At 37.3% G+C, this 14,443-nt stretch overlaps 1 protein-coding gene across 4 annotated transcripts in view; it reads left to right on the plus strand.

Moving 5' to 3' along the window:
* The window catches only part of LOC134806494 (serine/threonine-protein phosphatase rdgC), a 128,790-nt gene that overhangs the window by 67,038 nt on the left and 47,309 nt on the right, over positions 1–14,443 (plus strand). For 2 of the 4 annotated variants that reach the window (XM_063779769.1, XM_063779768.1), the window contains exons 4-7: positions 2,166–2,256; positions 6,758–6,903; positions 9,008–9,172; positions 13,974–14,140. In XM_063779769.1, coding sequence (XP_063635839.1) covers positions 2,166–2,256; positions 6,758–6,903; positions 9,008–9,172; positions 13,974–14,140 — 569 coding nt within the window. Of the gene's footprint in view, positions 1–2,165; positions 2,257–6,757; positions 6,904–8,977; positions 9,173–13,973; positions 14,141–14,443 lie in introns of all 4 variants that reach the window. The other 2 variants (XM_063779767.1, XM_063779766.1) reach the window with 1 other exon arrangement.

Here is a 14,443-nt window from a genome sequence, read left to right on the forward strand (position 1 = left end):
TTTGACGCAAACGCAAAATGTATAATTTTACTGTATTACTAATAATACTTCACGATAAATTAATTAGAGTACAGTGCAGCCCCGGGAAGTATTTAAGTAGGTACCTACTTACCTATCATTAAATGTTTATTCTTAAAAAACATTGAAAATAAATTTCTAATTTAATTTTGATTTAGATACAATATCAGGCAGTGAGCGGTGGTGGCCGAGTGGATATGACGTCCGACTTTCAATCCGGAGGTCGCGGGTTCAAATCCTGGCTCGTACCAATGAGTTTTTCGGAACTTATGTACGAAATATCATTTGATATTTACCACTAGCTTTTCGGTGAAGGAAAACATCGTGAGGAAACCTGCATACATCTGCGAAGAAATTCAAAGGTGTATGTGAAGTCCCCAATCCGCATTGGGCTAGCGTGGGGACTATAGCCCAAGCCCTCTCGCGCATGAGAGGAGGCCTGTGCCCAGCAGTGGGACGTGTATAGGCTGAAATGATGATGATGATGATGATCAGGCAGTGTGAATGAAACAGTCTTAAGTATTTTATGATCGAAAAAAGATCTCCTCTGAGCACGTTCTGGGGCTTAAATATATTTTTCAGAGATGAAAAGGAGATTAAGTACTGATAGGTACTTAATGGACAGAAGACGTTGTTGTGCCTTTGTCCCTAGGCAGGCCTAATGGACGATTAATTGATACGTAACGATACTAATGATGTATTATTAATTAAGAAGAAAACTGGTCAAGTGCGTTAGGACCACGCATAATACTTGCAATACAAAAAGTCATAAGTACAGACAAAAAGGCGTATCTTCGCGGCACTTACGTCGTTTTGATAAGATAATAAGTTTATTAAAAATACTCAAGATTCATACAATATTTTTGACTTACGGAGCGATTTTTTCCAAAAGTATGCACATACCACCTTAATGTTATTTTTATATATACTTTTCGAATGATGTGCTATACGTTGATTTTACTTGAAAATGTTTTTTTCACTTCTAGTTAGGTACCTACATGTTTGGAGTGCTCCCCCCTAAAAATATATTTTTATAAACTCTTCGAAACTAAGTAGCGGCTCACAAAACAGACCTAAATATGTTCCAAATTTCTGCCTGTGATATACGGACAGACCGACGGACGAAGGGTAGGGTCATTAGCTCAGAAACTTTACAATTTTGCACTGAAAAAAATTTTCACTAGGCTATATTTCTGTACCCAGTAACAGCAACATAGCAATGTCATCACTGTACATTGATGAATCAGCGGGACTTTGACACCCTTCGGCCAAAACTCTTCGTTGGTGAATGTCGCAAAATCTGTTTCGCAGAGTTAAGGATGACTCACGTTAGACCGGGCCGTGTCCGGGCCGGAGCTTCCGGGGCATCGTTTTCTATGAAAAGTATCACGTGATCGACTGTCATGCCATAGAAAAGTAAGCGTCGGAAGCTCCGGCCCGGACACGGCCCGGTCTAACGTGAGTCATCCTTTAGCTGGGTCCGTTTTTACATATACCTTGTCTGTTCATAAGTTTTGAGACGACACACAATTTCATAAAAGTAACGAAAGTTGATTAAATATTTTTCGAAATGTCTCATATTATTTGTTTCTCCTTGGATTTCACGGGCCTAGAAATCCCGGTCTTTTGATAGGCTTTCGGTCTTTTGATAGGCTTGCGTGGAGATATAGAGGTAGGTAGATCCAACTCGTGGAGGAAAAATATTACCTTCTTATTAAAATGTCTTCCCCACCACAATACAAGCAAGGTAATTAAATATTGATTATTCAGCATAATAGTCGAAGCATTTCTCAATATTTCGGTGTATAATTTGGTATTTCATCCATTACAATTTTCTTTTACTTCCGATACTTTCCCGCCAGTAAACATACCATTTTCGGGAACTTGCCGGAACTCCTTAAATACTAACATATTAAATGACTAAAAACATAGAAGGCCATTTTAAATAAACTCAATTTAATTTAATTAATTATAGTGTAGTTGTTAAATACAAATATTAATGTAATCTACTAATCGTATGACATTTCAATTATCGAACTATTTGAGTTTACATTTGTCTCAAGACTTATGAACAGACGAGGTACTTACATAGTTTCTTACACACAATATGTGTAAGTATATATTTTTGACGCTGGCTCCTGTTTCAGCTGTACAACTTCTTCAACGCGCTACTGAGCCACATGAGAGACAGCAGCGGCCGGGTGTCATCGGAGCGCACGTCACGAACCGCTTCTGTATGTAAGTAACTACATTTATGACTGTACCTTGTATGTATACTGTATAGTCCGACTCAAAGACCTCAAAGTACAGTCCCATCACATACAACTTGACGGTCTAAGCATGCATGTAGCTTGTGTAACTAGCAGGGCTAATATGGTCGGCTTTTTATCATCTGTCATCATGCCTGTCATGTTTCAACAAGTGACGAGTCACGAAAGTGACGTATGACATGACAGGTGATAAAATGCGACCATGATACCGCCGTAGGTAAGAAAAGAAAAAGATTCACCGGTCGTGGTCGTGGCTAACTCGCTGTAGACCCGGTTTAGATGTAAATGTGAGTTAAGTTAAAAACGCGAACGTTTTACCCTCTTATTCATAAACGCTACAAACCTCAATTAGCTAATAATCGTTTGTCTTTATCTGTCATTTTGACTTATATAATTGTAAGAAAGGGATAAAACATAATTTAACTAAATCAGGCCCGTAAAGTTTTAAGTATAAGGGGGTTAAATGTTATATCCACGTTTAAGTCTTATTTCGTTACTTCTTGTTTTTAGTTGATTTTAGTCGCGGATTTACAAATCAGAAAGTAAATTAAATGAGGCGAACTGGTTTATTGGTGGGTAAATCAGTTACGTTGTCAGGATTGATTTATTGTCTTCGAGGGGGGATAAAGTTAGTTAAATGAAGCTATGGGATGAAGATGAAAGTCATTGCATCTAATAGGGGCGGTAAAGAAATAGAACCGTGACGCGTGACTACGTTTGTGCGTATCGAAACCGACCGAAAACTGTCGTGGGCCCCCACATAGATAAACTTTGCGGGGGTGCGTAGCGGACTGGCAACGTGCTTTCCGACTCCAAAAGAGAGGTGTGCGCGCGTTGATGCAGGTGGCTCAGGATACCACGATAGGATCAGTGCGTCTACAATCAGTTTTGACATTGACATATACGCTCACGTCTACGTAACTTACTTTCTATGTATCTCGCTCGTACTCGCATATTCGTGCAAGCGAGATGTACAGAAAGTAAATTACGTAGACGTGAGCGTTATGTCCATGTCAAAACTGGTGGTAGACGTACAGGATAGTGAGGAGTGTGTGTGTGTGTAGGAATGGATAGGATATAGGTATTACTTTACGCAGTTTCTACCTGTGGAAACTTGCAATTGGCTTTCTGTTTCTATGTTATTACCTAACTTGTTACTCTAGCTGTAAGTTTTCCTAACAAATAAAATAAAATACTTCGGTGAGGCCCTTCTTCAAAGAACTGGGTATACTGACTATGCCGTCGATAATAATACGGTCTGCAACAAGAATTCAACGACGCAACCAGTGTCGTGTGTCTAATGAAAGTAATGAACCCTTTTACTCGAGCGTTTAACATCTCAGATATTTTGAATTATTTAGTTAAGGAGAACTTTTTCATAAATATTATCAGTTATAGTATTATATATTCGAATAGTTCGAATATGCCTCTGGTTTATTTATCTATTCCAGGTGTCTGAACCGCGTTTGAAGTTTGATAACTTTGCTATGACAGGTGTCCGAAAATTACGGCAGTCAGCGATAAATAAGCGACAAACGATTGAGGGAGTTTTTCTTCAAGGGCGATATTTTCCGCTCACAAAGAGTGTTTTACAAATTGGCATGTACAGCAAGCTGTAAATTGTATACGCCAGTTAGGAATGAAATTCATTCGTAAAGTCGCCATGTAATTTTTCGGCTGGGTGTTCATTTCTAGAGTGAGAAAATAGTTTACCACAAGTCACTTTCTCGCCACCGGGCGCCGTATAAAGTTATCATAATACTTTTCAAATCCACACTCCGTCTGAGCCCGTAAATCTGAATATTATATTATTCAGCGACTTTTTCTAGAAGGTTTTATTCGGACCCTCACTTGCGACGTCACGTGTTGGGATGAGGATGAGAGCTCCTGCTAAAAGGCGAAGTCTCATCATAAAAAATAACATAGTTAACACAGGATTCAATTTTTTTTTTCAAATAAGAGCTGGTACTTCGGCATTATCAACTGTGGAAAGAAATGACGCCTGCGGTATTTCCGGACCGATACGACCTTCAAGAAAAGAGCGTACTCCCATCTTAAAGGCCGGCAACGCACTTACAACCCTTCCCTGGTGTTGCGGGTGTCCATGGGCGGCGGTAATCGCTTACCATAGGGTGAACCGTCTGCTCGTTTGCCTCCTATATCATAAAAAAACGTTTAATATAAAATAAATCATAACTTGGTACTTAGAGTCTGTGCCGATAGAGAAGAGTGGTGAACTGTATGGGATCTAATACATTCTACGACTCTTCACTTTCCGCACAGCCTCTATCAAAACTACTGTTGTAGTTTCCAAAAATATCACCTAAAAGGCCTAAAAGTCTACTCGTATTCATTGTTTTATTTCACTGCCAAATCTCAGTCATTTACCGAAAACTTATTGGAGTGCTATTCAATTTTACATTTTGTTACTTTGTATTCTGTATTTTTTTACCCTTGCTATTTGAATAAAAAAATATTCTAAATATTTAACTGGATTAGATATGAGGAGTGGGGGGAAATGACCGAACGTCTACCGATAGTCTTATGTATATATCTTTCAGTAGGAGTAGCAGCGAAAGCGCTATTATTGTTTGTCCTTGTCACAGTCTCACTTTTTTTTATATCCCCACCGTAAATTTAGTATGGATTATGGTGAGTAACAAATAAATTCGACTAATCATAGTGTCGCATTGCGTATGTTTTGTCCCTCACGGACGCACGCGTATAGCACATCTATAGGATCCTACCATCTATGTTTTAAGGGGTAAAGTGTCATTCTATGGAACTTGCTAACTATGTAAACAAACCACCACATTGAAATTGTCTCTGACTGATGAATTTACTAGTGACTTTTGTTTACATAGTTAGCAAGTTCCATATAGAATGACACTTTACAATTTACTACACGATAGTTTGTTATTTGTTATTCATAAACAAATATCGAAATGTCATTGTTACTCGCTCTGTAGCTTAATTAGGACAATCGTGCTCCGGTAAGGCCTATTGAATATTGGTGTATCGCTGGATGATTCAAGTCCCTCTGTGATCGCTTCAGTTTCAATGTTTTCGTTTTTGGTTTGATTAATAACAAATTGCCGTTGAAGTTTGCAGCTTGTTTTTCCGACTCTCCTTGAAATGAAATGCTCAACGATAAACCATCTTTTTGCGACGTGAATGTTGTTTAACGTTATTTATTAGGTACATACACATCAAGGTTCACATAAAGACTGAACCTTTTAATTATGCTTGCGAGACACCGTTAACACGCGATGTTGCGGTATCGTTCATTCTGTACACACGACGTGGGTTATGCAACTAATGTACGGATTGCAATGACCTTTGGTAATGCAGATAAAACTAGGTCCCGGCTATTTCTGAAACGGTGTCACACGAAATCCACGTTTTAAATGCCACTTATAAAAGCGGCCGGCACAATTTTAGTTTTCTTTCATTCATTCAGTTTCTATTGTAGTCGTTGGTACAATCAATTTCCGATGAACCGCAGTAACCCTTGTAAAAATAGTTTTAAATCGATACTGATCACATTAGCCAGTCAGTGAAGCCACGAAATCTTTAATTGATCATGCCTGACTCACGCGAAGCCAAAAGAAGTGTAATACCTAATTAATAATGTTAGGAGAGCTTTATTTGTAGCTGAAGGTATATGTATGGACGAGTATGTTACATATTAAATGGCAACATATCGCTTACCAATCAATTATTATTACGCTGCACAAACTTCTTCAATAATAAATTAACTCTGTAGTAGGCGCTTATCATGAAGCCTTATTGTGCAGCTAATATAATTGAAATAGAACTTCACTTACAGGTAAGTTCGTTTAATTTCCAATAATGGATGTGACTAAGGGACACAGATTTTTCAGACGGTCTAATTAAATAAGTAGGTAAGTCTAATATTAATTAGTAGGTAATTCTAGTATTTGTTTGGTACGCCCTCGACCCCAAACGGCTTAAGGTATTTGAACGGTTCTATAGTATGACGTACTACCAATATTAGTCTGGCTTGTGGGAGCGACTTGCTAGTTATATAGGAAAAACAATTAAGGCCAGGTCACACCGGATGCGTTTGTAGCACTGCTTACGTGCTGAATTACTTCTTTGCCTCTGTTTAATTTCAACTAACTTGTCTGTGTATGTACCTAACTGTGATCTGTGTTTTATAATTCACTGATTAGTTGTTTAGCAAAACTTAAAGCGCATTCCAATCTTAGAAAATCTGATCTTGATTTGGAATAAAGTTATGCAAGAAATTTCAATAATCTTATTATATTTTCTCGGAAACGTTCGTATTTGTCATGCTAGTTCAGTCAATGTCAGTACTTTTTTTACCGAGACTGAAAGAAATAGCAAGACACGTTCGTAAGTTTCCGTGAAAATACGATGGAAAACAATTATGCACTACTTACATCTGTACTCAATGTATTGAAAGGGTTTCTTTAATGTTGTAGTGGAGCAAGTATTCTCGGAGGAGTCCGACGAAGGCGGGGGCGTGGACGAGACGGCGCCGCCGAAGCCGTCGCGCGGGCCCGACATCGAGTTCCCTCTGCAGCGGAAGGATATCGACCTACTGATTGAGGCCTTTAGGAAAAAAAAGGTACACAATTATTCCCATTTCCCTTTGAAATGACGATCGTTGAGCTTTTGTTGGCACAATTTCAGGTTCCTTTGTAGTCATTACCCATATTATTGGGTACTACTACAAAGGAATAGCGAGTGGTGCGATAAATGGAGTCTTGAGCGTAGCGAGGGTTGCAAGGCACGACGGTTAAACAAATTTCGCCACCGAGTGAAACACAAAATTTTTCACCACACCAACACAAGAAAAATACTACCTATCTGTAAAATATCTAACAAGATCGAACCAAATCGATTGAAAATGAATGTTATTAAATATTTAACATTCAAAATCATGATTTTAAAGTCAATTCTACCAGCCAACATAAGAAAAAACTCAAAATTTGCATGTGATTACTTTGCCTCACATGTGAATAAACAATCACGAGAGCCTTTACCAGCTGGTGTGGTGAAAATGAATTTAATTTAATTTTGTATCAAGAAGCAGAGCTCAGGAAGTTTATGTAAAGGATTTGTTAAAAATAATAAATCCGTTTTAATTTTGCAGGGAAAGGGTATGCTGCTTATCTTGCTTAACCATGAATTTTAATATCCTGTTCAGATTTATAATGTCAATTTCCTTCATTTGCTTTTTTTGTGAATGTTTTTTTTTGTTAACAGTTTGTTATATATACCTACTCAAATATCCTAATGAAGACGTACTTATACATTAGAACCGTATATATTAAACTACAGAATTATTCTATTTGTATCAACTTGTCCATCCCACTAACCCAGGGTTAACGGGTTAAACCGTTAAATCAGTGTCAAATAGGGTATTATACTGTATTAAAATAAATTATATTACACCATGCATAAAATAAAGCACCAGATAATTATTATATAGAAAAACACAGATAGGACTATTTTTAAACACAAGTTATATTTAATAAATCGGATAGAAATATAAAAAAAAGGTGAGTTGACCGTGACGTCAAGATGTAATGTTTCATATAAATTCCATATTAGCAAATCGTTTTGACAGTTTAAAAAAAGTAACTGATTTGACTAGTAGGAAAATACCCTATTGTACTTGTAACCATGGTAACTCCAGGTTTAACCGGTTAACCCCGGCTTAGAAGGATGGTGCATGTGGCCCTTGGATGGCTTCAAAAATGCTGTGTATATAAAAATATAAAGTATTGAAAAATACCACCCTACTTTGTGTTAAATTATTCAGTGACAACAATTTGTCAGCAACACGTAGGATATTTCCATTGAACTTGGTTTCACAGTCGAAGTTGGACGGAATCGTAAACTTTTCTGTAGTTCTAGAAATTGGATTACTTTGCCGGACCGCCTGACATAGTTCCAAACTTCTATAACACGTACTGATTCTACTTTGCAACAGAAAAGTTACTATTCCTTTTGAATAAGTTAAGGCGGTATGATGCATGAGTTTTATAATCCGATCCGTGAACATAGAATGGGTCAAAATATATTTTTTGTAGGTACACAGTTTCTGTACATATTGATGGCCGCTGTAAAGGGTTCGAAACGTCGGGATGTAAATAGTATGAATTCAATATACGCAATATAATCCGTTTCAATAGTTTTATATTGACAGAGCCTCAATACGTTTAAAATTTTATTAATTTTATTATTAATTCTAATTGTACCTTAAACAAACATACTTACTTAAAGTTTGACCAAGACAAGTCTGCAACAATTTTGATAGCACACGACTACGTGTGATAAACTACACACACACTTAACAATACCACTTAGGGCTCATACCACTTGTGCCATAACACTTGCACTGACAAGTGTTATTTTAAACGTCAAACTTCTATGAAATTATGACGTATAAATAACACTTGCACTGCGTGTGCTATCGAAATCGTTGCAGACAAGTCTTGGTCAAACTCTAAATATCAACTTCCTTGCATGTCAATGTCTGTTACTATTATTGGCTAAATGTAAATCTTCTAAGATCCTTCTTATTAATTTTAGTTACAAATTTTAATTTCATTTCTTCTTATTTACTTACTTCTTTTTTGTTGCAGCTTTGTTTCCTATGTATTGTCTGCATTGTTTTCTTTCTATCGTTTTAGAATCGATTTGAAATATACTCGACATTCCAGCACCGTCTACATGCGAAGCACGTGGCCCAGATTCTGAAAGAGGCCACCCAACTACTGAAAAGACTCCCGAACATTAACGTGGCCACCACCTCCATCTCAAGCCAGATTACTGTCTGCGGTGACCTGCACGGGAAACTCGATGACTTGCTCGTCATATTTCACAAGGTAAGACCCTTCAAATTAAGGTCGAGGGTGACGTTCGTTTATTTTCTTTTTTTAGAAGCTTTTTACTGCGTTGAACGTAAATTCACATCAAAGGGATTTTTATCACCAAATAAGCCAATACTGTATTTTTTTCAAATGAGGAAATTCAATTTATTGGTTTTTTGATTTATCGAAGAAACCAAACGTTAAAAATACATTAATATTTACACATAAAAATACTGCAGCTTAATGGAAAAAAGGTTTCTCTTTAGCGGAATATTTGCGACCTACAAACATGGCGGTAAATTTCGTTACTATGTACAGTCAAATATAAAAATATGGGAGCATATAACTTACTCAAAAATATGTCCCATATCTTATTTCGCTGACATAAGAGCTATGGGACATATTTTTGAGTATGATGTGCGCCATATTTTACGTTGTATCGAATCGATTAGCCTTTGCTGAAACTACATAACTTTATGAATGAGTAATCAGTAATCAGTAATCAGTGTATTTATTGCTTTCATAGGTTATACAGGTTGGTACATTGTATTGGTTCAGCTATGAAACCCTGTAGGGCACTGCAATATAACTTAAATCTAACTTAATAACTATTGCTTAAGGCTATCTCTAATACATTTTTTTTTAAATAACCATACGATCATGCATCATATTATATTCATATAATATGATGTATATAATATCGTAGGCAGTGTGCCGTCTATTCGATCTATTAATACACACCACCAAACGTGACGACGTCCCTTCGAATTAATTCCGCATCACTGCTACTCATCGCAAATATTTATATGTATCTTTAGTTGAATCGATAATTGGTTATGCACTTGACTGTTACGGATTAACAACTAAAACTAATTTAAACAAGTTAGAATGTATGCAAGTTAGATTCCTAAAACTGTTAGTTAATAATAAACCTAGAGATAAAAATAAAAAAGACTAAGTATAGAAATTTGTTTAAAATATGTAATATTCTTCCGGTGAGCCTTAAGCATAAATATTTAATTTTGTACAACAATCATGGCAGTCGAGAGCATACCCAGTTACATCGTAACGATGTTTGTGGAACCAGGTCGGTGTCTGCGGGCAAGTTTGCTGTGCCGAGGGTTACTAATTACTACGGCGATAGATGTCTTCATAAACGCCTTCCCTACATACTCAACAGCCTGCCCTCTGACATCAGACAGGAAGCCAATAAAGTAAAATTAGGTAAAAAGCTGCGTAGTTACCTCGTAAATCGCGTATAGTAATTGTTGAGCATAGAGTATAGATGAGAGAGTAGAGACTGCACGATCACAGTCAAACCGTGTAAACTGTTTTGTGGGACACTGTACTTGTATAAGTTGTATATTTTAATGTTAATAAATAATAATAAAAAAAAAAGTTATTTACGATATTTAGTATGCGAATTAATTCTACAGTACATAAATGGCCCTTTAAATTTTCAACGTAGTTACGTATTGTGCTTATTATAGCACAGGGTGTCGTAATGAAGCACCAGATTTACTGTAATAGGTACATATTTATATATAAAATACATACTTAATAACGCGTTTATCACACTGATGCGGATCCGCGCCCCGCTCCGGTGTGTGTGCGAGATAGCGTGCTGTGCACGTAAATAGGGTTGACCCGCTCAGACACCTCCACCGCACACGCATCCAATGTGAAAAATGCCTAAGAGAACAACAAAGTTTCACTTAGCTGTTATTCAAATAATTCACTTCACAACACTCAAGTAAAAGGATCGGGCGTTTGTAATGGGCTAAAACTAAGGTCCCAAATACATTAACCGTCTATTACTCAGAATTCAGAGGTACAAACTAATACAATAGCTTTTAGGCTTCTGGTAACTTAATAATGTAACAATTAAGTACCTATTCCATAATGGAGGTAGTTGCTCAACTTAGTAGGCCTATATAATCGTAATTTAGTTCAAACACATACCGTTTGCACTTTGCGATATCGGATATACCTATATAGTTATAGTATATTAGCATTGAAATAACATTTTATTAAGATTATCGTAGTTACATTACGGACGTATATTATTTACATTACGCAGGTGTTTTTTTTTTCGTTTAACCCTATAGCGTAGGTGTCGTTCGATAGGTCATTAAAAATAGCAATATAGGAGTTATAAAAAAACAATGAAATTAAGGCTTTCAACAAAAACTTTTTTGGACTTTGCTCATAAAAACTATGCTTTATTAGTAGAAGGAGGTATGTAATTGCAGAAAAGATAATCTCGTTTTATATCTCCAATAAAATTGTCCATAGCATCTTCAAAGATCCCTTTTATATTTTAATATGACGGACCGGCAATTACTGAACCCTACACTGATTATGTGGCCTGTTTTTTTTTATTAAAAAGAAAAAGCCCATATAACTATCTATTGCGAATATAAATACTGTCTGTAGCGAATAATGAGTCTCAGCCTGTCAGCACAGTGTTCATTACGTTACTCGTACTTCCAGGCGCGTTATGCCTGCGCGTCACGACTTTAACCATGCTCAACATAAGTATTTTTGTACACTCGGGTGTCCTCGTAAGGTTTCCTTCGCGATGTTTTCCGCTGTCGCTCATTAAGGGTAGTTTTGACGTCAAGAAGCCGGCGGTCTGTGGCGTGCTACGGCAAACAATCGTAGGGAGCGGCACGCGCGTCATCTAATTTGTGCTGTGACCGCCGTTTGATTGATAGACCGCCTGTTACGCCGGACGACCTCGTTTATTCGCCAGACATTGTTTTTCCTGTTATTATTTGCCTCTCTAAACGTTAATGAAAGTTGACATTTCACTTATCTGTCGAGGGTTGCGACGGTTGACCTTTATCGGTTGTTTACTACAGGCTTAAGTCACAGGGCGCCGCGCCGCGCCACACTTTTATGCAAAATACCTTTGTAGAAACGATTATCCTCAGTTACTTAGGTATTATACGCGTTTTATAAAAGTACTAAGCAATGGTGTACCTGTTATACGATTTATTTGTAAGTGCTATGTAGGTATTGCAGGAGGAAGTTGATTCGAACTTACAAATGATGTTTTAAGCTCGACTTTCGCTTCACGCCGATGAAAATGTATGCAGTTTGTTAAGACTATCTTTTCACTCCATTTTGTGAATACTTCAGTAGGTACCTAGTTTTTATTTACGTATTTGTCAGTAAGTAATTTTTATCTTATTTAGGTACCATATTTCACAGCAAAATTACAATCTACGCTTTGCCTTTCACGCACTGACAATATGAAAGAATATTTTCTGTGTCTCGTCGGGCACGCGATTACTATAACTTCCAAACAGACGAGTCCCCTGACGGCGCAATCTTTACGACACCGTCCACTGGCAGTATCGCGCTGCCTCTGGGATTACTTTTGCCCGCCAATACCAATTTGTTATCTGGCCTTATCGTTTACTGTACCTAATCGAATTTGGTTAATGAACAGTATTACAAATTAGTCAATTATGTATTTGAGCCTTTAGTTTATTAGCTTGCTTGTGCTTCCTAACTTTTTAAAATTCTTGTGACATATTAGGGAAACTGATTTAACTCTATTTGAAATAATTACAAGTAAACAATAAAAATAAATAAATACGTTGAAAATCTTATGTCTACACGTAGTACCTGTGCCTAAAATAGATAATAAATGTATAGGATTCAACTAAATCCCCTAAGATTTTCTGAATAAGTTTCTGATCCATATTTTCTTGTATGGCTCGCGATGTTCAAGTGTTTGAAAGATTTCCTTTAGTCTTATATCTTGATTGTCAACGTAGTGGCATGGTGCCCTGTAAACCACTAGGTACGCAGTGTAAAATCTGTATAATTATGCCGATACGAGCACTCGTTTTATCTGAATAGTGTTTTGTTGCAACAGGCCTTTGTATTCGGGTCGGACAGTGGATCCTTTCCCTACGAGTATTAAGCGAGACAGTTGACATGTAATGCGATAGGATAACACGCATAGTGCCTTTGCCTTTCAGGAGTGATTGCGTAACGTAGTATCGATTTGGCGTCACATTGCGTAAGCGTCCTAAGCCACGGACGCCGCTGCAGATGTAAGGATTCGCGAAACGCCCGCTGATTGCTCTTAGCTGTGACCCAGTAATTCGAGAAGATAATTGCCTGGCAAGAGTGGCAAGATAAAGTAATTACCCGTTAATAACGTCTCATAAGAGCGCACCTGCACGGAAGCTTGAGCGCGACTTTCGATTTTCTCTTTACTGTTTTTATTGCCTTACATAGGAAATTAAGTTTCCACGTTTACCTGGACATCCACTAAATCTCTATATATTATTCTTTTTTTGTGTACCTAACTTAATAGCTTTAGGAGGAGACAGAGGAGTAAATTGACGTGGGCGAGCATACATACTTACACCTACAGGTTGTTTTTTTTCCACAATTTCCACAAAAGTCTTACTTGCCAAAAAGCAGTATTTTTCAAGAATTAAAGATAATGTCAGGTATAGATTTTAGGCCATAAGTACACGCGCGATGCACTAGCGAATATTAATGTAAAAATGAGTTCAAAGGTTCAAACTGTATCGATTTGTAATTTGGAATTGATCCCCGAGTCGGCTTGTTCCCTCTCGTCACTTCCCTCTCATCCCTTGTCTTATCATGAAGGCTGTAAATCCTTTGTACGGCGGTCTCTCGCTCGCTACTTTTGTTGGAATATAATTTAAAAAATAATAAATAAAAAGTTTTACCATCCAATGAATATTAACTGAGTAATTTAAAAATATTGATTATAACATGCATAAATTTGCTTGTCTATGAGAAGTTTCTGAATTTCATTACACAGAATGGATTGCCGTCGCCGGAGAATCCTTACATATTCAACGGGGACTTTGTAGACCGAGGCAAGAAGGGCTTGGAGGTGTTCCTGTTGCTGCTGGCCTGCATGCTCGCGTTTCCTGGAGGGGTGTACCTCAACCGCGGCAACCATGAAGACTTGATTATGAACCAAAGGTATTCTATGTATGTCTTAGCTAGATAACTATAGTGGGCTAGCCAACTTCTTCTAGTAATGAGACCCAACATTTCACGGTTTTCGGAAATTTGTTCTGCTTTCATGATGATTGGAGTCAGATTCGAGAACGGAACTATTTTTTCGCTTTAAAGTAGTTTACTAGAAAAAAATTAACGATGTAAATAGATAATTAAAAAAAAAAGAATTACTCAAATCGGGCCACGGGTCTCGGAGTAATCGGTGAACATACATAAAAAAAAAAAAATAGCCAGCACCGAATACAGAACCTCCTCCTTCTATGG

Source organism: Cydia splendana, chromosome 3, assembly GCF_910591565.1.
Source record: "Cydia splendana chromosome 3, ilCydSple1.2, whole genome shotgun sequence".
NCBI classification, from domain to species: domain Eukaryota; kingdom Metazoa; phylum Arthropoda; class Insecta; order Lepidoptera; family Tortricidae; genus Cydia; species Cydia splendana.